The sequence below is a fragment of the Neoarthrinium moseri genome (genome assembly GCF_022829205.1).
Source record: "Neoarthrinium moseri strain CBS 164.80 chromosome Unknown scaffold82_Wmoseri_CBS_16480, whole genome shotgun sequence".
Taxonomy (NCBI): Eukaryota; Fungi; Ascomycota; class Sordariomycetes; order Amphisphaeriales; family Apiosporaceae; genus Neoarthrinium; species Neoarthrinium moseri.
In genome coordinates this window covers 16,617-44,058 of record NW_026055196.1, presented here as the reverse complement: position 1 = coordinate 44,058, position 27,442 = coordinate 16,617, and the positions used below count along the sequence as shown (strand labels likewise).

General features: G+C 54.4%; 10 protein-coding genes across 10 annotated transcripts; 1 reads left to right on the top strand and 9 right to left on the bottom strand.

Moving 5' to 3' along the window:
• Window positions 1-382: 382 nt before the first annotated feature.
• On the top strand, window positions 383-3,113 carry JN550_012239 (uncharacterized protein; the record flags this gene model as incomplete). The annotated part of the gene is made up of 4 exons (XM_049310694.1): window positions 383-1,651; window positions 1,721-2,055; window positions 2,144-2,370; window positions 2,440-3,113. 4 exons carry the CDS (start codon window positions 383-385, stop codon window positions 3,111-3,113), a joined length of 2,505 nt encoding a protein of 834 aa, XP_049165771.1.
• Window positions 3,114-3,478: 365 nt separating this feature from the next.
• JN550_012238 (uncharacterized protein) lies at window positions 3,479-5,350 on the bottom strand (the record flags this gene model as incomplete). Its single annotated transcript, XM_049310693.1, has 2 exons — window positions 3,479-5,165; window positions 5,220-5,350. The coding sequence occupies 2 exons, from the start codon at window positions 5,348-5,350 to the stop codon at window positions 3,479-3,481; spliced, it is 1,818 nt and encodes a 605-aa protein (XP_049165770.1).
• Window positions 5,351-5,917: 567 nt separating this feature from the next.
• JN550_012237 (uncharacterized protein) lies at window positions 5,918-8,001 on the bottom strand (the record flags this gene model as incomplete). The annotated part of the gene is made up of 4 exons (XM_049310692.1): window positions 5,918-6,234; window positions 6,288-6,912; window positions 7,072-7,355; window positions 7,413-8,001. 4 exons carry the CDS (start codon window positions 7,999-8,001, stop codon window positions 5,918-5,920), a joined length of 1,815 nt encoding a protein of 604 aa, XP_049165769.1.
• Window positions 8,002-8,663: 662 nt separating this feature from the next.
• JN550_012236 (uncharacterized protein) lies at window positions 8,664-9,984 on the bottom strand (the record flags this gene model as incomplete). The annotated part of the gene is made up of 3 exons (XM_049310691.1): window positions 8,664-9,620; window positions 9,675-9,716; window positions 9,769-9,984. 3 exons carry the CDS (start codon window positions 9,982-9,984, stop codon window positions 8,664-8,666), a joined length of 1,215 nt encoding a protein of 404 aa, XP_049165768.1.
• Window positions 9,985-11,173: 1,189 nt separating this feature from the next.
• On the bottom strand, window positions 11,174-13,875 carry JN550_012235 (uncharacterized protein; the record flags this gene model as incomplete). Its single annotated transcript, XM_049310690.1, has 2 exons — window positions 11,174-13,063; window positions 13,144-13,875. 2 exons carry the CDS (start codon window positions 13,873-13,875, stop codon window positions 11,174-11,176), a joined length of 2,622 nt encoding a protein of 873 aa, XP_049165767.1.
• A 2,085-nt stretch (window positions 13,876-15,960) lies between these two features.
• Window positions 15,961-16,935, bottom strand: JN550_012234 (uncharacterized protein; the record flags this gene model as incomplete). Its single annotated transcript, XM_049310689.1, has 1 exon — window positions 15,961-16,935. The coding sequence occupies one exon, from the start codon at window positions 16,933-16,935 to the stop codon at window positions 15,961-15,963; it is 975 nt and encodes a 324-aa protein (XP_049165766.1).
• A 1,197-nt stretch (window positions 16,936-18,132) lies between these two features.
• JN550_012233 (uncharacterized protein) lies at window positions 18,133-19,233 on the bottom strand (the record flags this gene model as incomplete). The annotated part of the gene is made up of 3 exons (XM_049310686.1): window positions 18,133-18,586; window positions 18,641-19,118; window positions 19,182-19,233. The coding sequence occupies 3 exons, from the start codon at window positions 19,231-19,233 to the stop codon at window positions 18,133-18,135; spliced, it is 984 nt and encodes a 327-aa protein (XP_049165765.1).
• Window positions 19,234-20,965: 1,732 nt separating this feature from the next.
• JN550_012232 (uncharacterized protein) lies at window positions 20,966-22,266 on the bottom strand (the record flags this gene model as incomplete). The annotated part of the gene is made up of 3 exons (XM_049310685.1): window positions 20,966-21,985; window positions 22,049-22,127; window positions 22,220-22,266. The coding sequence occupies 3 exons, from the start codon at window positions 22,264-22,266 to the stop codon at window positions 20,966-20,968; spliced, it is 1,146 nt and encodes a 381-aa protein (XP_049165764.1).
• Window positions 22,267-23,391: 1,125 nt separating this feature from the next.
• Window positions 23,392-24,870, bottom strand: JN550_012231 (uncharacterized protein; the record flags this gene model as incomplete). Its single annotated transcript, XM_049310684.1, has 1 exon — window positions 23,392-24,870. One exon carries the CDS (start codon window positions 24,868-24,870, stop codon window positions 23,392-23,394), a length of 1,479 nt encoding a protein of 492 aa, XP_049165763.1.
• A 672-nt stretch (window positions 24,871-25,542) lies between these two features.
• JN550_012230 (uncharacterized protein) lies at window positions 25,543-27,180 on the bottom strand (the record flags this gene model as incomplete). Its single annotated transcript, XM_049310683.1, has 1 exon — window positions 25,543-27,180. The coding sequence occupies one exon, from the start codon at window positions 27,178-27,180 to the stop codon at window positions 25,543-25,545; it is 1,638 nt and encodes a 545-aa protein (XP_049165762.1).
• Window positions 27,181-27,442: the final 262 nt, after the last annotated feature.

Genomic DNA, 27,442 nt, shown 5'->3' with positions numbered 1-27,442 from the left:
CCATCGCAGAACTGCGTAGACTTCAAACAGACTAGCATGTCACAAGCCGATGTATGCTTGAGGTGCTTCCAAAGCTAATATTGCTGTGAGCGCTGCCCCGGACAACCAAGCCTCCGATCCTTCATACGGTCTGCCCCCTTTTGCGTCATCCCAAGAAACTTGCCGTAAAGGCTTGGACCCTCTATCTGGGCCTCGTGGACCAACTGACGAAGCTTGCCAAATCTGTGTGTAGTGCGTGGATAGCATCATCTTGGTAAAAGCATGCCTCGGTAGAGATGCGCAACGCAGTCGTACCGGCTTAATGGGTTCGTGGCTATTTAGAGTTCTGCATCATGCAGACTTCTCCAGCCCAGGACCTCTCTGTGAATCATGCAGTCTCAACATGCATCCCGTCTTCGATGACATATACTCTCCCAGATCCGGCAATAACAGAGACGTTTATCAGCGCAGGAAAAGGAGGGACTCAGATGTGGAGGTTTTGCAGCAACTCATGCCTGACAGAGACAACTCCGCCATTGAGGCGGCGCAAAGAACGATAGCAGGTGACTCCAAAGGGCGCAGCAACGACTCACGTCGTATCTATCGCCCAATGGAGGAACGAGCCCAGGCTGATTCAGCTCGGAGTTTCAGTTCCCGAGTGAAGGAAGCAGGTAACGGAGCCGCTCCCGAGTCCGAGTCTTTCAGGAGGGACAAACCACGAACGATCCCTTCCATCGTGTCGGAGGCTGCGCAGGGCAGCTCTGCAGGAGTTCATCCTCACACGTCCTCGAGCCCAGGTACGGATCTTCGACACAAAGACCGTCTCCGCACTGAACATGGAGTGCCTCGACAATCACAGAGTCATTCGGTTCTTGCAGAGCAGCACAGCTCTCCAGACTCACCCGAGTCCGGTGAACGAGAGGCCGGCTACAGTGTAACTCCCTTGGGACATGGACGAGAAGTCGAGGTCCAGACAGGCCAGCAATACTTGTCCGATGACGAGGGAGATGGTAATCAACCTACTCAACGCAGGCATTCACCCCCAACAGGGGGCTCTGCGACGCCACCTCCAATTCGAAGAGCACATCGATACGTTGATGACGAACCTGAAGGAGTGTCAACTTTTGGCGGTGGAAACATGAATTCGACTTCAAAGCCGCCGATAAAGACCAGGCTTGAGGAGAATGCTCGACCTCGAGCACCATCATACCATCGTCGGCGCAGTCAAGGCAAGGATCCCAGTTCGACTGGCCAAGAAGCTAATCACCGAACGACCCGGACTCCTGCATTAGACCACATAAAAAAGTTCCAAGACAGTGAACAGCAGTTGCAGTATGTGACATCACCTCGTGCTCGTGACCCAACGCGGAGAGGCACACCTAAGCTCGATTACGGTCGCGATGACAGAGAGCGTGAACCTGAGACAGGACGTGAGGACTCGATGAGCGGCCCCATCGATCTGCCATCCACCGAGAGACGCCCTCGCGGCGATCAGGGGCATCCCATGTCCAGCCACAGGGACTCGCGACAGAGTGACGGATCAAGTCGCATCGCAGATTTCTTCAGCCCCAGCATCTTCCAGGTCGTTCTGCATAATCCGACTACATCGCATCAGCTGCTCAAGTATAGCGAAACGCAAGTCTGTAGTGAGAACGTGGAGTTCCTTGGAAAAGTTCGCTCGCAAGCCCCCTTCCATATTTGAAGCTCCAATCAAGCAACTGACACTCACTATTATTGACAGGTCGAACAGTACCGGACGATCGTCAACAGCTTGGCTGGTACGCTTGCCGTAATACATCGAACCTTCGTGTCCGATCAGTCGCCAAATCAAGTCAACGTGCCTGGGGGTGTTATGAAGACGGTTCATAACGAGATGAAATCCTTAGTCACCGTTACGCTCCCCTCAATGGAATCGCTCTTCAACGAGATGCAGAACAAAATAGAACAGCTAGTGTTCGAGGACATTTACCCTAGATTCGTGCGCTATCAAATGGCACTGAGTACGGCAAGGGCTTTGGCAAGCGATCGTCAACGCTACCAGGGGTTAGGGGACTGCTTTTGTATGACAAGTCCGGCGTAAGTGAACCAAGTATGCGGTTGCGTGACCAGGAAATGAGTCGTAGATCCTCAGTACACATATATACTCACGATTTGTTCTCCACAGGAAAGCAGACAACCCTATCCTCTACGCTTCGGATGGCTTCGTCAAAGTCACTGGATATAGCCGATCTGAGATCATTCCTAGAAACTGCAGGTTTCTCCAAGGGTCTCAAACCGATCGGCGCGCTGCATATCGGCTCAAAGAAGCTGTAAGACAGGACAAAGAAGCAGTTGAGCTACTGCTAAACTACACGAAGTCTGGGAATCCGTTCTGGAACTTGCTATACATCGGTGAGAAAACATTCTCTGAAGTGTATTCTAGTGAATAATAATGTGCTGACAGTTAATGATAAAATCAAGCACCGCTATTCGACGATTCTGGTGAGGTGGTATTCTATATTGGGGGGCAAGTCAACTGTTCGACCACAGTGCACACTAATGTCGATGTGATGAGGGTTCTATCCATGGCTGACGAAGAGCCCAACATGGAGGACATCAAAAACCAGACCAAGAGATCGAGTGGCAAGAGCTTCAAGCCCAAGTCACTGCTCAAGACCCTCGGCATCCACGTTGACGAGCAAGAACCCCCCTTACCCGTCCCGGGCGAGACGGGGATGGAACAGAAGGTATTGGACCGCATGGAAGGGCACGACCTTCGGACGCAGATACGCGAGTTCTACAGCGCGTACTCGAAGTACATCATCGCCCGCGCCGACAACTTTGTCATCAAGTTCTACTCCGCAGGGGTTACGGAGACCTTGCACCCGGCCAATCAGACCGGGGGCCCGCCGGTCGGACAGGATATTTTCCGTTTCTTCAAGCAGAACATGCTTGCCCACCAGTCAGACTACAAGAACCGTGTGCGGAACGCCATCCAGTCGGGCTTCCCCATCAGCGTGGAGATCCGGCTCCAGACCCGGCGCAGCGCCATGTTCAGGGGCGATGAGAGCTTCATGACGCACTGGACTCCGCTCAAAGATGAGGGTTCCGTCGTGCACTGGGTCGTCGTTACCTTTGCACCGATGATGAACTGAGAGACTACCTCTTTATGTTACGTGTTTGGCTAAGTTACTGAACGAGGTCGTCGATTGATATTCATGGTCACGCATTGAGCGTCGCGCTAACACGTCTTCCTTGATGTTACATTTTCAATTCATGTCTATAGGTGAAAATCACGCTTACGCTGCGAATATCAGTCTCATTTTTCAAATCCGGCTGATTGACTATACTACCCCCAAACTGAACGTGGAAAGACCCAGGATGCTGGCGATATCGTACATTGGGTAGCGTCCCCTTTTGCCCTGGCGTGCATAGCGTCATAGGATAACAACTTGGCAAGCTTCGTGACCATTGAGCGCACAAAATCCAACAAAGCACAAAATTTGAATGCTGTAAATGTCTATGGTTGACTACGACCAGGCGCATTCTTCTCTGCCAGATTTGCGGTGCTCGTGCCTTTCTTCATCTCTTCTCTCCAAGTCTGCCTCTCTTGCGTGGCAACCCCGGGTCCCTTATAAACACTTCCGTAGAGGCCAGTGGCCCATGATGCGCCGTCCTTCGCTCTCTGGCTGACTGGTGTCTTATTACCCTTGGTGAACTTGCGGCGGTACCACTTCCCGTAGGCCAGGAGGTAATAGAGTCTGAAACAAAGAAACGCGAACTTATCATTCTCGAGGTCCTCGGGATAATCGGCACCCAGGTCAACAGCAGCGGCGATGCCGGACATGATCGCGACCTCGTGCGCGTTGACGAGTGTCCACGATGCGGCGAAGCGGGTATGGTTCTTGGCCTGGAGAAACATCATCCACGGGATGACGAATGCGTAGTGCGTCCAACTGTGGCATAGTTGATGCCACCAATCCTTTCGAATGATCTTATCCTCTCTGATCTCACTGTCGGTCCAGTGCTTACGATCCCTGTCTTTGTTGAGATAAATGGTCTGGAAGACATGCTGCTCGAAAGGCACCTTCTCAGGAAACTGGCTCTGGTAGTTGGTGGTGTCAAAACACATCTCCAACTTGGACTTGTCATCTGGGTACATCTTGATGTAGTACATTGGGCGGAACCCGTTTACTGCGAAGTTCAATCGCGAAGTCTGGTCGACGCCGTCCGTGTTAGAGACGGCCAAATCCTCGCGGTAGAAGTTCTCATAATGCTTCTTCATGTAATCCGCATCGTTATGTGTGATGGTAATGTCGTCGCTGAACTTGGCAGAACCCAACACACGCTTCTCTCCCCAAGAAGCCGTCTTGCCCAAGACCCGCTTGGAGGTGTCTGCCAGGCAGCAAAGCACTATTTCATCATAGACTTCTTCGCCTGCAGGCACGTTCTGATCGCCCTCACTGGAATTGTGACCATCAGGCGCTGGGGTGCGAGGCTTCAGCCTAACCACAACCCCCTTCTTATTCCGCTGAGTGATTTCCGTCAATTCGGTTGACAGGCGCACAGTTACACCACGAGAAATCAGATCCTGTTTCCAGGTGTTGTAGAACTCGGAAAAGTTGGGGAAGACAATCATCGGCGGCTGGTTGTGCACAACCGAGTTCTTGTCGGCGGGATACCACATTCCATATGTCGGGGAAGTGCAAAGGCGTTCAAACATTATCGTTGGCACCTCAGGGGTTGCGTTGCCGGTTCCCAGGAAAAGAGCAGTCATAGGGAGGGCGATGGTATTCGTGAACTCCTCTGAAAAACGAAACAACTTGAAGACTAGCCGCAAGGGCAAAAGCGCGAAGAATACCTCGAACCATCGTATGATCTTCAACATTGTAACCAGGCGCTTCACTTCTTTTTGATGCCGAGTCAAGAGCTGCGTAGGGAATACGTTGGTCCAAAATGTCTCATCCTTTCCGAACGAGACCTGAAGGGTGACGGGATCTGAGTGGTAACCCTGTCTTTGGAACATCGTTACAGTGTGGTGGAAAATGTACGAGCCGCCTTGTACACCTTGGTTACACCAAGAAGCACCATGCTTCTCCTTGTCAAGTGGAATAGAGAAAGCCTGCCCACCACAGTAATCTACCGCATCAATGAGAGTAACATCGAATTTCTCTGGATGCTCCGAGAGGTGGTGCGCTGTAGACATGCTATGCCGATGTTTAGCAGGGTGGTTTTCATTTATTTGTCGAGCAACGACTTACCCTGCAGCGCCAGCCCCAACTACGAGAACCCGCTTGCGCCCATCTGTGGGCTTGTGCCCATTCTGGCCGCTCTGAGCCATAAGTTCAGCACTTTCTCTTTCGATATCGCGACCAAATGAGTTCTGAGCCATCAGGGTCCGAAACTGGATCTAGAGCAAATTTTTTGCCATTTTGATGGACTGACGAAGTCCGCCTCGGTAGAAATTATATGCATTATTTGCGTTGGGTTGTTGGTTGAGCTAGTGTTAATGACGGGCTGACTTAGCCTAGTTACGTCATTGACCTCAAGCTAACAATCGCGGTGGCTTGCCATTTAGTAGCATCGCGCTGACCATCGAGAGTTGTGGTTCGTGCGCATGATATCTGGAGTCAAGAATGGGATGTAAATTGACAGCAGATGCTGCTGGCAAGTAGTTGTTCGCGCATCCATAGATCGATACACAGTCTGCTGTCGGTCAGGATGTTGTAGGCTCGGATCGTGCAGCGGGGATCCGCTACAAGTGACACCCCGAACCCGTCCGATCCAACTTGGAAACTGAACGTGCATTACCTCAAAACGGGGCTATACTGGGTATTCGGTTCGTGACTTTGAATTGACTGGTGTCATTGATAGTCTACTGGGTAGAATAGTTGGATCTGGCTGCGTCTTAGACTCGGCCGAACCCGCCTCAGAAAATCTAACAATTGTTGCCAAGACTTCATTTCTTGGCATTCATCTCCTGTAAGTATGCCTTCCAGCCATGAGCCTGTAACTTTCTGTCTTTGGCGTATACATCCGTCTTCAGGCCGCGCTGGTATGCCTTCATGCGCTCAGCATACTCTGGATAGCTAGTGCCGAGAATCCTGATAGCTTCTAGGGCTGCATTTGTAGAGTTGTTGATACCGATGGTTGCACAAGGAACACCTCTAGGCATCTGAACGATACTGTAGAGGCTGTCCACTCCATCCAGCACGGAAGCCTTTACGGGGACTCCGATGACTGGGAGGTGTGTCTCGGACGAGATCATACCTGGCACTGGATATATAGTTAATAGGAATGGCCACGGAAGAGACTGATCAAGAACTTACAGTGAGCTGCGCCGCCAGCACCAGCAATAATTACTTTCACACCGCCCTTTGACACCTCTGCGGCAAAGGCAGACATGAGCTCTGGCGTTCGGTGTGCTGAAGTAATGCGAACTTCGTATGGAACTCCGAAATCGTCGAGCACCTTCAACCCCGCGCTCATGACAGTCAGATCAGAATCAGAGCCCATCGTCACAGCGACCAGGGGTACACCCTTGAACTTGCTTTCGTCGTGGGGAGCCACGGCCTCACCAACACGCTCAGCCCGGATCTCATCGCATGCGGTGATGAGAGGTCTCGACAGCTGTTCTAGTCGCTGGATCGACGAGTATCCGACGGCAGTGATGTGACCAATCTTTCTTCCAGGTTTCGACTCCTTTCCATACTGGTGGAGATAAACATCTAGCGAGGAGCTTCCCATAGTTCTTGTGAGGTCTACCAATCTATCATGCGAAGTAGGCTGCGCGCCTCCCAGTATGTTTACCATGAGAGAAGAAGGGACCCTCGGCACGAGAGCAAGATCGTCTGGTACAGTGTTGAGAATCGAGCATAGCTGTGCTTTGTACTGAGACATTTGTGGAACTGCCTCGATAGTGTAATGTCCCGAGTTGTGTGGCCGTGGAGCAACCTATTAGATGTAAGCCGAATTCGGAAAACAAATAGCATCAATGGGTGGGAAATCGTTTGAAGTTAAGAACAATGCTTTGTGCAAGTGCAAGTGCAAGTGCAAGCCAAGATTCTAGCTGTCGTGATGCAACAGAAAGAGGGAGTTTCGACTGATTCTTACCTCGTTGACCAGGATGTGACCATCTTTAAGGAGGAACATCTCCACGGCAAAGACTCCTCGCCCCCAGAGGTTTGAGACAACGTCGCAGGCAACCTTTTGTGCTCGTGCCTTGACATCATCTGACACCTTTCTGGGTGGGAAGAAGACCTTGGTGCAGATCGAGTCCTCGTGTATTGTCTCCACAACCGGGTAAGGAGAGGCCTTGATCAGCTTGCCGTCGTCGTCCTCAGTGCGCATGACCATGACAGCCAGCTCCATCTCAAAAGGCACCCACTTCTCAGCGTCTGGGAAGAAGATCAGCTAGGTGGGACATCATGGTAAGACTTGCGAGAGACACTTACAGAGAGGTTGGTTTCCCATTTCCTTGGCGGCGACCTCGAAGTCCTGAGGGCTTCGAATCTTGAAGTTGCCACGCCCGTCGTAGGACCCTTTACTGCCCTTCAACATGAATGGCAGTCCGAACTTGACCGCAGCTTCCTGGAGGGAGGCTTTGCGGGCGTCGTCCGAATCGGACTGGATGGCCATCTGCTTTGCTACAGGGATTCCTTTCTGTATGAAGTACTCCTTCTGCTGGTACTTATCCTGGATCAGGCGAATGGTTTTCCATGACGGGTGGACCGGGATGGTCTTCTTGATGGTCTTGCCATTGGCGTCCTGGGCCTCGAAACCCTTGGTAGCGATCTCTTCGAGGATCTCTGTGTCGACATGCTCGATTTCTACCGTGAGGAAATCGCAACGCGCAGCCAGCTCCTTGATCTTGGCTGGGTCCTTGAAGGAGCCTGTGACGTGCAAGTCGTTGTGGTTGGCTAGCTTGGCGGGGCAGTTCTCCGCGTCAAGGACTGCGATCTGGATGCCCAGCGGGCCTGCAGCTTCGCAAAGCATGCGGCCCAATTGGCCTCCACCTAACAGGCCGATGACAGGTTGTGCCATTATTTCCGATATCGACCAACTGTGAGATCAAGGGGATGTGCCGAGAGCACACCTGGTCAGTCTTGTGCGGACAGCTGGATCACCCAAAACTGAGTGAGTGTGTAAGTTTCCATTGAAAAAGTTATGATGGAGGGGAATGCATCAGCCAATCATGGGCTGTCTTTCCTCCATCTGGTAGGCGGTGTGGGGCAGAGGAGCTGAGGGATCCGTCACCGGCCCACAGCTCCCCAGGGCCAGCTCTGGAGATAGCTACAAGCCCTGCAGCCCTGTAATTAAGCAGCCGTGGTTGTTCACCACCATACCATGTCTTGCCGCTTGCCAAAAACGATGGTGTGGTTATTGAGCCATCCGAAGACGTATTTCCGCTCGATTTTCAACGAAGACAACAAGTGTCGAGAACACTGGTACACAGGGGGATCAACTGAATCCCACCTATCTTATTGGGAATACATCTCGGGAGTCTACACTGCTCTGACGAGCTAATTAACACTGTTCTTGTATCGTCGTTTGACGCCGCGATGACTTGGTACACTCCTGTCACTATGCCCTAAGTGTGAGCAAAAGATGCATGAAAGCTGCGGGTCACATCGGTATATACCTTGCGCTCCACTCTTTGGTGATACAGTAAGTAGACTATACAACTCAGTATATTGCGCTCTCGTTCAGTCCTTCCTATGTTTAGAAAGTGTTTGAAGCCCCTTAGGAGTTCCATCAAACTCCGAATAATGCCCGGACTCCTGTGACCGGGGCAGCAAAGAAGTCGGGCTGAGAACCCCGTCGTCGTGATGTCCGCGCGTCTTGGCCATCTGAGGCACGAGTGGAACATCGCTGTTGAAGGAATGGGGCCTCTTGCGCTCGCTCGTTACTGTCATCTCTCGGTGGACCGTGATGGCGTTGCCGGCGCGGCTCGACGACGATAAGCGGCGTGCCCATCTCCATTTGGAAGACGAAGGCTGGCGACCAGATGCTTCGACACTCGCCGTGACCTGATCGGGCGGATGCACCTCGTGGGTGTTTGTAGTCTGAACCCTAGTGCCGCCGCTGTTGTTTTCGGTCTGCTGTTGGTGCACGCGGCTGAGCGACTGCTGAGAGATCTGGTCCAGCACGGTCTTGAAGTCGTCGAGGAAGAAGCAGTCGGCCGCGCACTTGAAAACGAGCGCCATCCGCCAGTACGGGTTGATGCCCGAGTTTGCCGTCAGGTGGGCCAGTGTGACAATGATGTCGGCCAGGATGAAGGCGATTGACACGAACATGCACCCCAGCATGACCCCGAAGCGGGTGTTGATGTTGATGAGCTCGCGCAGCGTGAAGCCGTACGACTTCCCAATGGTGTGGATCAGCCTCCACGTGGTAAAGATCCACCATGGATCTCTGACGAGACACTCCCATGGACGCATCTTCGTGTTGGCGTCGGAACCCAGGTTATTGAAGTATTCGAAGTTCGACCAAGCCTCAGCGACCCAAAAGGGCTGTACGGCAACCAGCGTGAAAATGAAAACTCGGCTACCCCAGAGAGGTAGGAAAGGACGGATCTTGAGCCATGAGACAACATTGTGGATCTGGTACGAGAAAAATAGCAGCGTTGCGCTGCTGCTTAGATACCAGCCATAGACTGGGTCCTGCAACACTAGTCAGACTTTGTCGCCAACTGTAGAAAGGGTATCTTGACGTACTGGAGCAAATATAAAGGTGCCATGGGCCAGAGCCAAGAGTAACTACAGCCTGTGTTAACAATCAGAGCCTCCAGGAAGGGTTTCGATAGTCTACCTCCAACAGAATAAGCTTGTGCAGCGTATTGCCTCGTCTATAGTTGCAAAACACAATCAAGATGAGGATGATCAGGGCGCCGACATTCCAGCCTTCGCCCCAAGCTTCGAGAATGAGCCCTTCCTCCGACAGGTTGGCCCGCAGCGGTACATACGACTCAGCGCGCTTCACCACGGCGCGCGACGGCGCAACATCCTCGGTGTTAAGGGGTGCCATGGCCCGGTGACGAATCGCATCTCAGGCGAGAGAAGAACAACAGGAAAGAGTGGGAACCACGGCAAAGGGGCGGCGCCGCATGCCATGCTATATTAACACGTGGGGATCCCGATCGCTGTATTACAGGAAACGCGGGAACCCGCAGGCATAGCCTTCATACCCCGGATCTGGTCTGACCGGCCGTGAAGTAACCCGACACGCTGGGGAGACCCATACGGCAGCCTTATTGACCTGGGGAGGAATAATGTAATGACAAGGAATCTGAGTCAGAGGATGACGTTCCTCCAAGGGTTTGCCTGCAACGCAACTGGTTCGTTGGGAGAGATTTTATTATTTTTAAGATGCTGATCCCGTCCTGCGTGGCATGTTGATTGGACTCTTTTCGGGAACAGACGCACAAGAACTGGACATCGGCCTGTAAGATTTTGAGCTCAAGTGCTACATGGATGTGGCGATGATAAGACACATGGCATACGTTACAACGCTCAGCCTGCTGGAACGGAGCTAGTTCGAATAGCTGACGGCATATTGCCCATGGCCTGACTTGGACGAATAGCGGTCAGTGATATATGTGACATTAATGATCTGCACTGCATTGCACAAAGTTTAAGGAAAAGATCGCGAATTCTGTGTCACCCCCAACTAAGCTACCCCAAATTGCCCAGAGCCTTGAGGCCGAAAAGATGCTGAGTCATTGGCGAGATTAATCAAACGGGAAAAGGGGCCACGATGGTGAACGCGGACAACCATTGTAGGTTGTGTAGAATTGTACTTTAATTGTAATATGTGCCGGCAGTAAATGCCTCGATGAATACATATGAAAGGGTGCTTAGCAAAGCAACGGCTAACAGCAACCCAGGGTATCGAAGTGTAAGTAATGTAAGGGGTCCTGCATCATGAGCCATGTGGCTTAATCCAGAGCAAGAAACATCCAGACTTAATACCAGCCAACTCCTCCTAAATGGCAGGCTCGCCCAGGACAAAAGAAAAATAAGAGGACGCTTCCCATGTTAACCCCAACCGAAGCGCCTGGTGCACCTGGCGGTGTTCGAAATACAATCGCTCATGCTCGTTATGGCATCAGTGGAATGGATCGCTCAAAGGAATTCGTGCGCTGGAGAGGCACGCGCCATGCCGTGGCGGGGTCGGCCGAATGTAACCCATCCCCCCTGAATTAGACATTGAAAAATTAGTAAGGCTGGTCAAGCCCCTCTAGGATCCTTCTCGCGGATTCAATCCTCCTCCTAAATAATCTGCTCTCAGCGCTCGCGCGACCGCTCTCGGTTAAGCCAAGGACGCACTTGCCCAAACTGCCGACGAGACGCTCGACGAGGATCTGATCATCTTTCTGCAATTGCTCAATGGGCTTCTCGCCGGCATGCGTGCTCTCTCGATCGCAGATGCTTGCTGTCTCGCTCATGAGTGTTTCAGATATTTGCTTGAGCCCTTGGTCGGGCGAGTCCTGCGGCGTCAGGATGCCACGGCTCTTGGGTCGATTTACCAAGGGGAAACTCCTGTTTGTACCGGTCGAGCCTAGAGATGACACCGAAGGTCGGTGCATGTACGTGGCTGCACTGCTTTGAGGCCGCCTGGTGATTGAAGCCCGAGGTTGGCCTCGATCTGAGTTAGAATCGCTGTTCCGGTTGAGGTTGCTGAAGGTAAAGGATGTCCGTTTGGCGGTATCCGGGGTGTGCGAACGAGATCGGTCCGGTAGCGTCACCAATTGCTCAGGGAAGTCTTCCACGGCGATGTTCTCCGCTCTTGTGAGCCTTCCCTCAGTGGCAGTAGCGAACGAGTCCATCGTAGAGACAGACGCATTGCTTCCTCTTCTGCTGTGTCGGGGGCGACCCGTTATTGGTCCACGTGTCGTTTCCACAGAGTCCTCAGAACTGTAACTATCCTGGCTGTCCCTCCGTTTGAATTTCCTCTGGCTCATGCTGCCCATGGCGCTGTGAAGGAAGAAATGCTCATAATCGAAAGCGTCCTCGCGATCTTCGTGTGATACCTGGTTCTGGACAGCTTCATGGTATAGAGACTCGCCGCCTTCGCTCACGTCATCGTCAAAGTCCGTCCCTTCATCGTCATCGAATCCATCTTCAGTCTGCATGTCGTCCATGTCGTCCATGTCGCTGATGTCATCTTCTCCGTCGTCTTCGATTTCTACCTCTTGCGTCGCGCTCGGTGTGGCCTTGCCAGGAGAATGGTCTGCCGGGCTTAGTTTAGTTGGCGGTGACGGCTCCTCCTCATCTGAGTAAACGGATGCGCTAATGACCGATGCACTATCCTCTGCCCCCGTCGATACCTCATCCTTATTTTCCAGCACGTCACTCTCGTGCAAGCTCTCTACGCCGTCGTTCCAGCGACTGATGTCTTTCATAGACTGGCCACTTGGCCCACTGTCCCTGGAATCAGAGTAGATGTCTCCCGCATTGGTAAATGGACTTGCGGTACGCAGGCTCTGCAGGCTGCGGCGCTTCATGCTGTCTGCACGCGCTTGATCTCGAAGACTTGAGAGCCTTCCCTTGAGCTCCTTCATATGATCTTTGAGATCCCGCATCTGCGCAGTTGAGGCAGATCTTCGGAGCCCGTTGTCGTCAAAGGAACCAAAGGTCGGGCTGAGGAATGTATCTAGCTTCTCATCCCCTAGGTTGGCCTCAGAAGTTTCCAGGTCCTTCGTAGCCTCATCTTCGCTTAGCGGCTCGAGAGTGTATTTACTGTCATGCAAAGAAGCCTTGCTCTTTGCAAAGGCCGCATTGCCATAGATTGAATTGCCTTTGGAAATGCTGCCGTTTGCGGGTTCCCGTATGAAATCTGCACTTCGAGAACTCTGTAATAATTGTCGGTAGCTCCCCGTGACTCCAAGCGCGCTCGACGACCTTGGCGATAACGTAGCGGGACGGAAGGCGGTTGAGATGTTGTTCTCACTTGCTATCCGGCTGTGACCGTGGGTGGTTCTGGTTATGCCCGAATCATAATCGCGCTGGATAGCTGTAGAAGGTCTGCCAAATGACGGCGACGTTTCCGATCCTGAATCCACAGACAACGAAGAACGTGCCCTGTTCAAGTTTCCTTCCATAGTCTGATCAGTGTGTTAGCAGCATAGATCTGAAGAGAGGAACCGGTGCAAAACGCCCGACGATCCGACGACATTTCACTTACAGTTAATCTCCGTTTCGCATTGGCAAGAATCTGCTCTGCCCTGCGACTCAAAGCTGTCGAATAGCGCTCCTCCGCCTCAGGCCCAAGTCCCTGGTTCAGATCTCTCGCCGGAGGTGTCCGGTCGCCCCCGTCCGAAGCGCCGTCGTACACATAGGACGCAGCCACACTTTCCTCATCATCGCCCTGGAAAACACTGTCGTCCACGCTGACGGTATCATCGAAATCGGCAAAAAGCCCTTCTTGGTCGCCATTTGTTATTGTGCTGGTCGATTCCATGGAAAGACGCCGTTCTCGCTCCCGGGGCAGCATTCGCGCTTCGGATCTCTTTCTCGAACCTTCAAGACCAGGCATGGCTGGCGGATTTCGCATCGCAACGCCTGGCTGGCTATAGCCGTTGTGTGCGCCAGTCCGATGTCTCATGGGTCCAGTCGTGCTCTCAGCCTCCGTGACCTCGCCAATATCGGACAGCATTGTACCATTGCCATAGATGATCGGGGTTGTAGGGGTCACAGGGCCCATATTATATTGTTGTCCAGCCAGATCAAACTGGCTATTCTTCCACATGTTCAGCGGAGACTGCGATCGGTCGAGAGACATGGGCGCATCGTCGTAATCGGGTAAAATCATATCCGGGTTCGTCAGTGTAGGCGACGCCGGGAGGGTGTAGGAGATTGACCCCGACGACCCTGACTTCCCGTGTGCCGAGGAGCTGGAGGCTGTTTGCATAGCCATTGCAGCTCCTTGTGCGATTGACAGGCCGGATTGGCTGGATACTGGCGGCAGCGGCCCGTTGTGTTGGCAAAAAACCCCCAGGCCAGGATTGAGGTCGCGTACACGGCCACTGACTGGCTGCCCACCACAGTGATGAATCTTGCTGAAATATGGGAACGACGGGTGCTTTTTCTGCAATTGCCCGTCCTAGTATCCCAGGCAAGGAGCGTGGGTTGGGCTGCAAAGGCTGTATGCCGGCTCAGCTGTCCCGGAGGAGCGAGGGTCGAGGGGTTCGGTGCGTCGTGTAAGTGAGGAGGAATACGAGATGCATGAGGGCTGACTGTTGTTGCAATGCAAAGCTCGCGCCTGCCCTCGACAGATTGGCCTGCGGGATCGAGGCTGCCGGTTACACGCGACTCGAGGATATCAGATGGACAGGGTGAGTCTTGCTAGAGGACTACAGGAAAAGCGACGAAGCAAGGGAGCCGGCAGTCGGGTGGTAGGGCCAGGAGCAGGAGAGAAGTCGATTTGCCCGAGGCAGTAGCAGAGTATCGCACGTCCAAGATCTGAGCATGGTGGTGCAAATGCGCAAGCCCGCTCTCCGTGCCCCTTTGGGAGTCTGGCTCGTTACTCAAGAGGGCTTTTCCACACGGAGGTTTGCCAGAGAACCTTCGCATCCTGCGCTGCACTGCACAGCACCTCCCGCAGCGCAGCAAACCTTGGGGGTTGCGCGCAACGGCTCCATGATTGGCGAGCGCCGGCCTGGTCTGCCCCCTCCGCATCACGTCCAGGTTGCTCCAATTAGCAGTGCCCATCCCCTGGTCCTTGGGGCCTGTTCCTGTTCCTGGTGGACCCCTGGGGAGCTGGAAATGGGCAAGCGGGCGAGCGAGTCTTTTCTCTAGCCTCGTCCGGTCTTCTAGCCTCAGCTCGACTCTGCGGCACTCGCCCTCTAGTCGTGCGCCCGCCGCCACCCCTGCGTGCACTGCGCAGACTCATCCCGTTTAGACCTGAGTGAAACAACGCCATCTGCAATTGTCCCCGCCGCTTGTCGGTGACTAAACGCAAGGGCGGCTCACGGTGCCCAGAGTTGGTCAAGCAGTGGTGGGGTGCAGTGGGTGGGCATACCGACTTGGTTCGAGCCGATAGGGGGCTCCGGGAATGGGATGGGTGGCTCTCCCATGTGGTGGTGTCTGCGCAAAATGCGCGTCAGCAACATAATTTACAACTACATAGTAGGTACCTGGCCAACTAACTACGTACAGCATGTACGCACGCGGATCAGTGCAAGTTACAGGGCACCCGGCCAGCAAACAAGGAGTAGTGGCCGCCAGGTTGCATTGTATGCCACCCTCGATCGAGGTTCCAAGGTTCCAAGGTTCCAACCTGAGAGCCCCCGGGGTTCTGTGCACGAAGTACCGTGGCAGCTGAGAACTAGCCGTAGGTACCTCATAAGTCGGTAGGTAATCTGGGCTCCCGCCTTGTCTCAGTACAAACTACAAGGTTCGACTTCAGTGCCCCTGTTGCCGGGATTGGGCTCCCTGCCTACCCCGGGGCCAGCTCATTAGGGACTGCCATTAACAATTCAAGCCATTTTGGCTTGCTGCATTCCGGTGGTTTCTGAAAGTCTAATAGGCAGCTCTGGGCTCTCGCATGTGATAGGATGCAGACCAGTTTGAGAATGAGGGATGTGGTTTTCGTTAGCGAAGCTAATAAGACCACGGCAGAGCATTGTGTCAGACAAGCCTGAAGCCCGCACTCGGAACAGAAGAGAATCTCGACCCAGAAAAGGGAGGACCTAGGCGCTCGGGCCGCCTGGAACGCTATGGGCGTGCATCTGCACTTTGAGATTACCATGGTATGTGCCTTGTCGGAATGCGACCTTGGAATAGGCAATGGCACTTCACATCCCAGTTGCCGTGCATCTCGCCATGTGGTCCTAAGATGAAGAATGAGCCGGAATGTGACAGAACGCGCATTTTGACGGGATACGATAAATTGTGTTGATTGATCTCGGGCATGAAATCGATTATATGCATAATCCGGTGACCTGGTTTTGGCATGGTCCACTTCTAAGGAGTTGGGTTCCGCCGTTATCATCTCTCAGATTCAGAACCTCTTAGTCACCTTAAGTCCCAGCAGCTGTTCGGCATTTTTGTACGCGATCTGTTCCAACTGCTCATCGTTTACCATCTGACTTCCCTCGAGCTGTTTCATGAATGCCAGGCCATTCTCATTCTTGGCAAAGGGATAGTCCACACTGTACAAGATCCTTCCTACCTGGGTGTTTCTCAAAATGGTGGCCATCGGATCTATACTCCAGACTCCGCTGGTGGTGATCCAGATGTTACTATCATAGACCTCCTTGAAGAGGCGATTCCGCTTGCCCCAGCGTGGAGACAGCTGGACGATCCGGTCCAGCATATACGGGATCATCTCGCCCATGTGTCCAGCAATGATCTTGAGGCGAGGAAACTTGTCAAATGTGCCGGCAGCAAACAGACGCAGAATGTGCAAGGCCACGTCGGAATGCCATCCCCAACCGGACGCAGACAGGCTCAGAGTGGCCGACTTGGCGAAGTTGCCGGTATATATCAGATCTGTCTGTTCTTCCGAGGGCCAGGTTGGATGCAAATAGATTGGAACGTCTAATTCCTGAGCTGCCTTCCAAAGCGGGTCATATTCTGGGCCGTCATAGTAAGTGTTCCCAGCACGATTGTCAATGAGAGCGCCAACGAAACCGAGCTCTCGGATACATCTTGTAAGCTCCTTCGCCGATTCGGCCGGGTCTGCCACCGGGAGGACGGCAAAGCCGGCAAAGCGATCTGGGCGAGCTTTCACTGCCGCCGCCAGTTGATCGTTGGCAGCCATGCACTGCGACAGCGGCATCGCTCCAGGGCCGTGCGATATGACCTGGATGGAGATCTGGCCTTCATCCATTGACTGCAGTCGAAGAGCGCCGAGATCAGATAGCTTCGTGGCAAGCTCGGGGATGTTCCCCAGCTGCTCTGAGTACAGTGTCTTTACATCTTCTGCAGCTTCTGACAAGAAGTGCTCTTCCAGTGTAATCAACGGTGGTGTCATCCTGTCAGGACAAGGTGTTTCAATGGGAGACAAGAAGAAATACTCGCATGTCCAATTTCAACCCGATTGATACATCTGGGCAGAAGCAAATACATAGTATGCATGGTTTGCACTAGCAGCGCAACTCTACAGTTCAGCGCAATTATGTTTTGCATAAGTCTAACACCAAGTTACGACTACAGCCCGCATATTTTCCAAGGAACTGGGTCTGCCCTACAATTCGCGACAGATTCACTATCTGGTGACGATTCAATGGGTGTTCTAATAATCACCCAACCGGAGAAGGATTCAATGCTCACGAACATCGTTGCGAGCAATGCACAAGATCACCTGAGCTGCCAGTGCCATGTGGGGCCAGCCTGAAGGCAGCGGGCCGCTGGTGTGTGCATGAGCCAAATTTTCCTTTTGCTGACTTTCAGTTTCATTTCTCGTCCTCTCATCCACATAATTTCGCCCACAGCCTACAGATGAGCAGCTGAACATATCAATATGTTCACCATGCTGTGCCTCCGAGACTGGCGATTCGCCTCGGCCTGATAGCGCAGTTTGCTTTCTTCTGTGCGGCTAAAGCCTCCTGGCCTCCAGTGAACACACAGACAATGATCTCTGGCGTCACCCACCACGACCGGGGAGATCCGATCCGCTGTCCGTCAATCGAGGATTTCTCCGGGATATGGTAAACAGCCTTTCGTTCTGTGTTAGCTCGCATGAAGCCAATGCCCTTTGGGATCAGTCATATCTGAAGCCGCAGGGTACCCGGGGCTACGGTTCAAAAGTTTCATGTTTTGTTAAGGGCAATGTCATGTGATGTGGCTTGCAATCTATCGTGCGAGTTTTGCAGCAATTTGCCTACCAAGAAGCAGAGGCCTTAAGATCCCTGGAAGCGGCAAGAGCTGCTCTACCGCCTTTGGATAAACCCTTCGGCGACGGTAAGTAAGCGGCCTGACGGGCCAGTAGTCAACGTTGACATTCTTTTCGCCGGTAAGTTTCAATACACTGCTTCACCACTCCCTCCAACACCTCTCCACCTGATGACCCATACAAGAATTCTGCAATTCTGAAAGATCTCTCGAGATCTACAAGGTGGATAACCTCTTGACCTGACTGTGGACACACATGCTATTTCTTGTCTGAAATCGCTAGCATTCAGCAAACTAATGTTGTATAGATCACAATGAGCCGTTTAGCTGAGCCCCTTCAACCATCCACGGGTACATAGTCCGGATATCGAGAGCCTTGAATCTCAAACTTGCTCAGGATAGCATCCAACTCTGCCAACTCCTCATCGGTAAGCTCGACAACTTTGGCGTTCTCGTCAACTCTCTCGGCAGTAGTGGCTCCTGGAATGGGGATAACGGAAGCGCCATGTTTCTTAGCAACGGCTCTCGTCCAGTTGATAGCCAATTGTGACGGCTTGCAGCCTTTCTTCTGCGCGATCGATTCCACATGCTTGACAACCTCGAGATTGATCGGGAATACGTCTGGCTGAAAGCGCGGGTAGTGACGTAGCATATCATCAGCAGGGAGATCGTCCAATGACTTGATCTGTCCTGTGAGGACGCCTCTGCCCAAAGGCGAGTATGCCACGATAGGGATGTCGTACTGTGCGCACGCTTCTGCGACACCATTCTCCAAGATATGGGTAGACCATCTAGAATTCAATTAGCATAGTTGGCCGTGCAGGGTCTTGGCTGCATGTGCTTACAAAGACAACTCAACCTCACATGCGACAATCTTCGTGATCTTCGCAGCTTCGTGCACAGTCGAGGCCTTGACTTCAGACAACGAGATGCCGCCAATCTTTCCGGTCTGGACATATTCCTTCTCGAGGATGCCAAACGTCACCTCCAAGGGTGTTTTGGGGTCCCGGCGCGCGCACTCAAAGATATCGAGCTTCTTGCGGCCCTTCAGGAGCTTGAGGCAGTTGTCGACGGACCTGCGGATGTTCTCGGGGGAGCCATCCGGCATGATCTTAGTGTCCACGCCGCCCTTGATGGAGAGCACCACCTTGTCGGCGTCCTCGGGGTACTTCTCAAAGTAGCGCTCGAGCAGGTGCAGCGAGTTGTACTCGGGCGTGCCGTAGAACTCGCCCCCGTTCCAGAAGTTCATGCCGTTCTTCAGCGCCGCGCGCATGGCCGCGAACGCCTGCTCCTGGGAGCATGGCTGCGGACGCCAAGTGAATCCTTGTGGAGCGTGTCAGTATAAGTGCAGTTTTCCAAAGCTTCCCAGTCCTCGGGGATACTCACCCATCAGCCCAAAGCCAATGGGCCCGACTTCTTTTCCCAGGAGTTGAGGCATGGTGATTGATATCGTTTGGTGCGGGGTTATTGCGGCAGATAGGGTTTGCTGCGATATACCTGCTGAAAAGTGCAATGCGATCTTCTAGTGACGGGTGGTTTCGACTTGGTACTACTTGGAGTAAACTTTCTACGAGCATAGGGGGGCGGTGGCCTTATATAACATTTGCGCTGTACGAGGCAAAGTCAATTCCATCATATTCAGTAAAGAGCCACCCGGTGTGTAGTACTGACGTTGACATGCCCCATTCCTGTGCAGGGCTCCAGGAGCTAAGTCGGCATTTGTGGGCGGCCATTCGCAACACCGGGCGGAGGAGCACACAGTCTCGGGTATCGAGAAGCCCAATTCTCCATCTCCGAAAATCAACTTTGCTGGCCTGTGGCCTTCGTGTGCTGACTTTACCCGGGGCCAAATGCAGCAACTCAGTCTCTCACAATCGTTTGCAGTCGGCTCGCTAGTAAGCAGGTACGCCGAGCGGACGGGAGCTGGACTTAAGCGGCTTTTAAGACGTTAGTGCGTTGTCAAGGACTGAGTCAGCAATTATACCTGGCGCATCATGCAAGCCTCCCTGATCCTTCGTGGGAGGTACCCTGTTGCTGGTCGGTATGTTCCATTTGCATCAACCCTTTGGAAGCCCTGGAGGGGCCTTGTCGGGGACGTGCGAGTGCCTTGACACCCAAGAGCAGTTGCAAGACTGAGTCGACGTACTATGAGGGCAGCTGTAGTCAATCACGCAAGAGCCACGCGCAGGTGATCATGAAGGCTCATACACAGTTGGAACGGGAAAAATTGCATGTATACATGTTGACCTCTTACCTGACGTAGTCTGCTCCGATACTTACCGTAATGGATGCACAAGGGAAGAAGACGTGCAAGCCGTCCTACAAGCCAGCATGCTGCTGCTGCTCAGAACCATGATTCTAGGCCCACGTCTCCGAGAGCAACTCACACAGGCATCAACGACTTCTCAATACAGGCTCAACCGGGCAACCGGGATGAAGGCCTGGCGAAGCATCATGTGTTTGAGCATGGAGTGTTTAGACATCGTACTCGCTAAGAGACCTATTCAATACAACTGGTCGCTATGAAGGCTCGCTTCGCCTCAGGCCATGAAAGCGTTGCTGGTGGCTAGAGAGAAGGTTTAATAGACGTGGCTGAGGTAACATTCATTCCAAGTGTATTCTTCTGACATCTTATTATGAATGCCTACAGGAGCATAGTGTTATCGATAGAGCCTTTCTGTGCCGCCCCGTAAGCTGACTTCATGGTTTGTCGTGCTGCATTCTCGAGACGATAAAAGTTCTGCTTGGATAGCTTCATTCTGTCCAATGCAGCCTCAGCACACTCAATTGGTTTCTAATGCCTAGCTATCTCAAACTGACTAGATCTGATATGCTGAATGTCTTTATATGATAGTTGAATTGAAGTTCAAAACACTTCGAGTTATTAGATGCACACGATCTCACCCCGTTGCTGATATATATTGGGATATGTACGCCCTCTTCCGGGGGCTTTTCCTCGGCTACTAGGAATCCTCTACGAGGGCAACGTGTGCAAGGCAAAGGATCCCATAAGATCTCATCACAGGTCTAGCCGCATCTTAGACTGTCTGACCGCAAACCACTCATACGCCCCAGCACCAAGATATGCACGATTTTTCTGTTCAATATCATAATCCTCATCATTGCCCGATCCAACTATCGCAGGGGAGAGAAAGGTCTCAGCCAGAGAACTACCTCGCAGCCTCCTCCTTGCCGGCCCTGAGCTCCGCCAGGGTGTCGAGCACGTCGATCCAGTTCGCGCACGCCGTTAGCCTGACCCGCTCCTTCTTGCTCAGCAGCGCCCGCTTGTCGGGCCCGTACCCGGGCCCCGTCATCTCCGTCAGGTGGTGGACCCCGAGCTTGAGCGGCAGCGGCGCCCGGGCCAGCCGCTCCAGGAACACGTCCACGGCCTCCCAGGGGCAGGTGCCGTGGCCTGCGAACAGCGCCGGGTTGGCGAGCAGGGCGCGCGCCGACATCAAGCCGCGGAGGTTGGGGATGGACGGCTTCTTCGCCGCGGCGTCTGCGGAGCCGGACGAGGTGAAGGTCGGCGCCGGGTCCAGCAGGTGCGAGGTGTAGGGCAGGGTGGCGAGGGTGAAGACGTCGCCGGAGACCAGAATCGGGACGTCGCGGCCGAACTTGTCGGCCAGGATCTCGAGGGCCTCGACGTCGATGGGCGTGCTGGAGGGCGTGCTGCGGGTGCGCGGGTGGATGGTGAGCCAGTCGACGTTGCGGCTCCCGCTGGCGGCGTCACCCAGCACGGTGGCGACGAAGTCCATGGTGCGGCGGAGGTCCTTGTGCACGCGGATCTTGACGCTGACGCTGCGGCCGCGCGGGCTGTCGGCCGAGGCCTCGCGCTCGACGGCCCAGCCGTCGCGGCGCAGGCGCGCGCGCGTCTCGACCAGCATGTCGCGCACCAGCTCCCGCTGCTCCATCAGCGCCGCGCCCAGCGTCTCGGCGCACGCCCACGACTGCGGGCACCCGCAGTTGAGGTCCACGCCGCTCACGAAGGGCGCCACCATGGACGAGGCACGGGCGAGCTCCAGGGGCTTGTTGGCCCCAAACTGGACGATTGTGACGGGCTGGGCGCCGTCCGTCGCGATGGTCAGGTCGCTGTCCCTGGCGAACTGGTTCCGGTTGAACTCCTTGGCTAGGATCATGGGTGTCCAGCACAGATCTGTATTATAGCGGTGGACTGTCTGGCGGAAGGCGAGCTGAAGAGTTAAGGTCAGTAGAGTCTTAGCACGAACCGATGAGCATGAGAGGTGAGGTGTTACCTTGCTGTACCGCACCATGGGAGCACAGGCATATAGAAACCTGCCTTGAGATTTTGCCAAGTCGAATATCTTGAGAGGACTGGTGACACTTGTTAGTCATAAGTGCGCGAATGGGGACAGTATAGTGCTTGTTCGAAGACTGTGGTCTTCCTGTTGCCGGCGGCTACTTACTGCACGGTAGTGTAGGCACCCTTCTCTGACTCTCCAGTGTGATCCATATTTCCCAGCTCGGTGAAGACCTCACTCTTTGGTCATTATAATACTTTCATGTTGGTTGTCTATAGGGCTGCGTATGTACATGCAGATAAGCCCAGGAAAAGAATGGACGTAGCGGGGTTGTGCGGTTGAGTTTGCTGTTGGAGCGCTAAGGCGGGATAACTGTAAGTGCATAGATATGTTTAGATGCATACTTCCTGTTTCCCTACAGTCACCTTCCACGAGCTGTACGCTGGCACTGACATCTATAAACTACACACCGTGGCTAGCCCATAGATGGCAGCCATTGCCCCTAATTCCAGCAGTCCCGGTATGGCGTAGGTTGCCAGTGTCCGGCCCAGGGGAATTGTACTTGGCATTTCAGCCACCTGCAATAGCCTTGGTATCGAGGGAACTAAAGCTCCTTATTACGAATTGCAACGTCCTTTACCTCCCAAACATCCACAGTACTAACAGACGGAAACACGAGTGGGCCGATTTGTTCTTGTATTGACCTGAATATAGAAATGTGTAGCATACGATCACAATGCACTATCATTTCATGCCTCTTGTCTTCCCTGGGGAAGCTAAGGAGCAGCATTTGCCCATCTTCCTCCGATCCAATATATCTTGCTGGGTATAAGTCCCCTGAGAAGGAGCATCGCTGTATGCATGTATAATACATTCAGAGCCGAAAATCCTGTACTGAAAATGCCAAACGGGGGAAAACAAAAAAGCAAGCCAAGACGCCCCAGCCTGCATACGAAGAGGCCCCGACCTGGTCCCCTTTCTTCACCTAAACGCCTAAACCTCATTGCCCTTCTTGGCAATCGTTTGCTCTTTGGTGTCATATAGTCCCCAGCAGACATCTGTTGGAGATCTCAAGACGCAAATGGTCTTGAGAATCTGTCGCCTTCTCCACTTTCATACATATGACGCACCAAGTGAGCATAGAACGAGCGCAGCACTAGTCCAAAGATACTGACAATATCCAGGACCTGCTGGTGTGCGCCTCAAGTAGTTCACGAATAACAACCCGTGCTGCGTAGCGCGCAGCACCAGGTTCGACGAGTGGAATCCTCAGGTATGAGGAGCATAGTCTAGCCGACCCATCTCTCGCTAGACAGGAGGCAAGAGCTTGCCAAGGCCTATTCAATGACCTCGCCCTCGTCATCGCTGCTCATGCGCTGCCTCTTGGTCTCGCGGTTGTCAGACGACAACGAGTCGAAGTCCCTTCTCTTACCAGGGCTAATCAGACCGGTGTCATGGCCGTTGTTGAGAGGGTGAGTGGCGAGATCATTTGCCGCCTCCTTCAACGCAGCGTCCGAATCACCTGGCGCCTGCGAGGCTTCTTCCGCAGCAGCCGAGATCGCATCCGGGTCCTGATCCTTACTATCGCCCGTAGCATCGGTGCCGTTAACGCGAACCTTGGGGCTCTGGGTGTCCCAGTCTGCCGAGGGAGTTGGATCGGCACTCGAGCCGTCGCCGTTCTTACGGCTGTTCTCCAGGCTGAACTCGGGGCTTCCTTGATAGGGATTCTCCTGCTTCCTCAGCGGGTTCTCGGTGTAGAATTCGCGAATCACCTCGACCGCCCTGCAGATCCGCGTCTCATCGCCGTCTAGGTAAACCCACCAGGGCTTGCCGCTGACGTCTTCGATAGGCTGACTGGTGAAAACGCTAGAGAAGAAGACGCTACCAATGGCGATGTCCCGCGCATCCATGAGCAGCGGGAGCGTCGTAAGACAAGAGTCGTTGCAGAAGGCCCAAGCAGCATGCCTAAGATGCTTGTTGTGGATGCAACCGATGTTCTCGAGGATCTTGTAGAGCTGGTGGTGGGGGTTGTCAACCGTCAGGTCAAAGGTTAGCTTCTCCAACATGATCTCCTCGTTGTGGAGGATACTGTCGCGCCACCGCCAGTACTCCTTGGACTGTTCGTCAATGATGAGCTTTGCGTTCTTCTGGGCGACGCGGGCGACGGCAATGATGATGTCTTTTGTCTTGCGACAGTTCTCCTCGGTCTTGTTGGCCAGGAAGAGGGCTGTTGCTGCTATGTTCTGAAGCGGCCCGAGGTCAGCGGCGGAATGGCGCAAGGAAGTGCATCGGCCGGGCAGAGCGCAACTTACATAGTGATGGATGCCACCCTTCTCCTCGACCATGCTCATGCGCATGTAGAAGCGATGGAAGAAAACACCAGCGACGTAGAGGGTGATCTGGGGCAAGTCGAGGAGGACGCCGGCCTGGTAGATGAAATTAACACCCTTCGCACGCCGCAGTCGCTCCTCGGCCGGGGGCAGTCCGTCGACGATGCTCGGGCTGCTGTTGACCTCGTCCTGGGTGAAGAACCACTGCCTCTTGGGGTCCCGGCCATCGACGGCGGCGGACGAGCCGTGGGCCGGGGTGCGGCGCGAGGAGGATTGCGACGACTGCTGGCGGGGAGGCGAGACGCGGGCGGGATAGCTGGCGAGGGTGGGCGGCGAGGGGACGGCGGGCGGCACGTCGCGCTGGCGTTTGGAGGGCGACTTGGACGGCCTGGACGAGTGCGAACTGGTGTTGGCGGCGTTGACGGGCCTGGTGGGAGGCTGGTAGGACTCGCGCCCCGGCGGGCGGTATCTGTCGATGCTCGCCATGGGTGAGAGTGTGTGCCTTCTACCTTCTGCCGTTCGCGGAGAGATAGACAGGCGATGGAGCAGGAGTACCGGATGGCAGGTGATGCCGGCGGGCGTGTCAAGATTTGGGGCGCTCCGGGTTCACGTCATTGAAGGGCACGAACTCGAGCTCGAGGTTTCCTGGTGCAGTCGCCGAGCGTTGGGTGTTGGGTCGGTGGGCGTGTTGCCAGAAAAGCGAGTCGGCAGTCGATGCTCTCTCCTCGAACGAAGACGTGAGTTGATCCAGATGGCCCTTTGATCTTTGAATCTTGCGCTACGAAAGAACCTAAGGTACGGACGGGGGGGCACTTAACGTAGTGGAGGTACCTAGGTACCTTTTTGCCTCCCCAGCCAACAGCCCTGTCGCGCAAAGTGGCACGTGCACGCTGCCCAGTTGCCAGTCTGCCAGTCAACCCTGAAGCCAGTCACCATGTCGGTCCACTGACTGCACGGTCTCGTGAAAGCCCGGCGTTCAAGTACCTACTGGATTCACCATGTCCTAGTGATTCCTAATGTATTATTGGGGACACAAGGGATTTGGGCTGCACATATTCACAATTTGGATGATCAATATTAGGATGCGAGGGTTGCTCCGAATGCCATGGGTATCTGATCGATTCATCTGCCGCCGTCCTGTAATGCGCCTATCGTATCTCACAGAGCCTCGCCGTCGTTGCGGCCCCACAGCTTGACCGTCCGGTCGTGCCCTCCACTGACGATCCATCTGCCGTCTCGGCTCACATCGACACTGGCAACCGGTCCCGTGTGGCCCTCGAGCGTCTGGATCAGCGACCAGTCGTCGGCCGAGAAGATGTTCACCTTCTTGTCGAACCCGGCCGACACGCAGAAGGTGCTCGTCTTCCGCGGCAGCTGGTTGCCCTTGTCGTCCAGCCCCGGCGGCAGAATACCATCAACCGGGTCGTCCAGTCCCTTGTACCACCTCAGGTCCGACACTGCGCTGCTGTGAGCTCCGATGCCGCCCGTCCTTTGCACCTTCCTCACGTCCCAGCACTTGATCCATCCATCCGCCGACCCCGTCAGGACCCGGTGGCCGTCCGAGCTCCAGTCCAGACCGTGGATAGGTTTGATATGTCCGTCCATGTGCCCATCCAGAATCATGATCGTCCTTCCAGACCGCAGGTCCCAGATCCGACCAATGTTGTCCAAACCTGCACTGGCCAGTAGAGAGCCGTCCGTGTTGAAGCTGACGGCGAACACGCCTCTTGAGTGCCCTTCTTGCAGAAGCACCTCCGTCGTCGTCTCAACGTCCCATAGTCTCCACGTCGTATCCTCGCTTGCGCTGGCCAGGTACTTTCCGGACGGGTGGAACTCGACCCTGCACACTCTCTGCGCGTGACCTCCCAGCGTCGAGATTGGTGTGTCCTTGTTCAGACTCCACAAGTTGATCTGGCCTTCGGCGCCTCCCGAAGCCAGGTTTACTGAATCCGGGCTTACTCCCTTCTCTGGCAATGTCGCGCCAGGAAACCAACTGATGCCGCTGACCCGGTTGGTGTGGCCCCTGAGCATGCCCTTCTCCTCCATGCTCGGGATTTCGATGAGCTTGATGCTCCCACCCCAGTTGCCCGCGGCGACCATGTTCCCATTCGGTGATATCCTCGTCATGCTGACATGTCTGTCCCCGGCCGTCTGACTGCCCTGCAGCTCAAAGCCCTGGAGTCTCTCCCTGATCTGCTTGCGGAACTTGACGTGTGTGCGTAGCGGAATGTTGCTGTCCTCCTTCAGGCACGCCAGGCGCTTCTTCGCCCTCGGAAGTGAGAACCGCGCAATCTCCTGCCTTGCGCGTAACAGGTCTTCGCTGCCTTGTGTGTAGAATTCCTCTTCCTGGTCCTGGGCATCGTCTTCGGGCGCATCTTCCATGTCGACGTCGGCCGCCTCCCCTCCGGCAGCTTGCTGCTCGGCCCGCACCGCCATGAGCTCGCGCAGTCGGTCTCTCCTGTCGGCAGGGCCCTCCCCGAAGAGCGTCATGGGCTCGCCCATCTCCCGCAGCCGCGCTCGTACACGTCCATCGTCGGTGGGCACTGCTATGCTGGCAGCGAGACGTTTCCGGTTCAGTTGCGACAAGATGGCCGAGGCCTTCTCCGGCGCGATGCCAGCGCTTGCGGAAGGTAGGTCATAGTCGTGGTCCGTGGGCAGATCCTCGAGACTGATGCCGCGATCCTGTTTGGGAGTAGATGTATTAGTAGGTGCTCTCAGCCTCACAGCGGGCTGGGGCATGGAGGGACTGACCTCTTGGGCCTCTTCGACATAGGCCTGGCGCGACGGGTGCATCATCTTCGCGGAATGGCTCGGCGGGCTGCGCAGAGGCGAGGAGAATCAGAATGCGCCGTGGTCGTGAATGGTCTGCAGCAGCAAGGCTCGCGAGGCAGAACCGTGAAGGCGTTGTTGAAAGCTCTCTAGCGCCGGTGAACCAAAATTTAGTGGGGCGGGCTGCCGGAGAGGCCCCTGCTCCCGTTCCGTCTGGAAGCTCCCGTAGCTTGAGGACGACGACGACGACGACGACTACCAGAAGGACGAGATGGCTTTCGCAAAACAT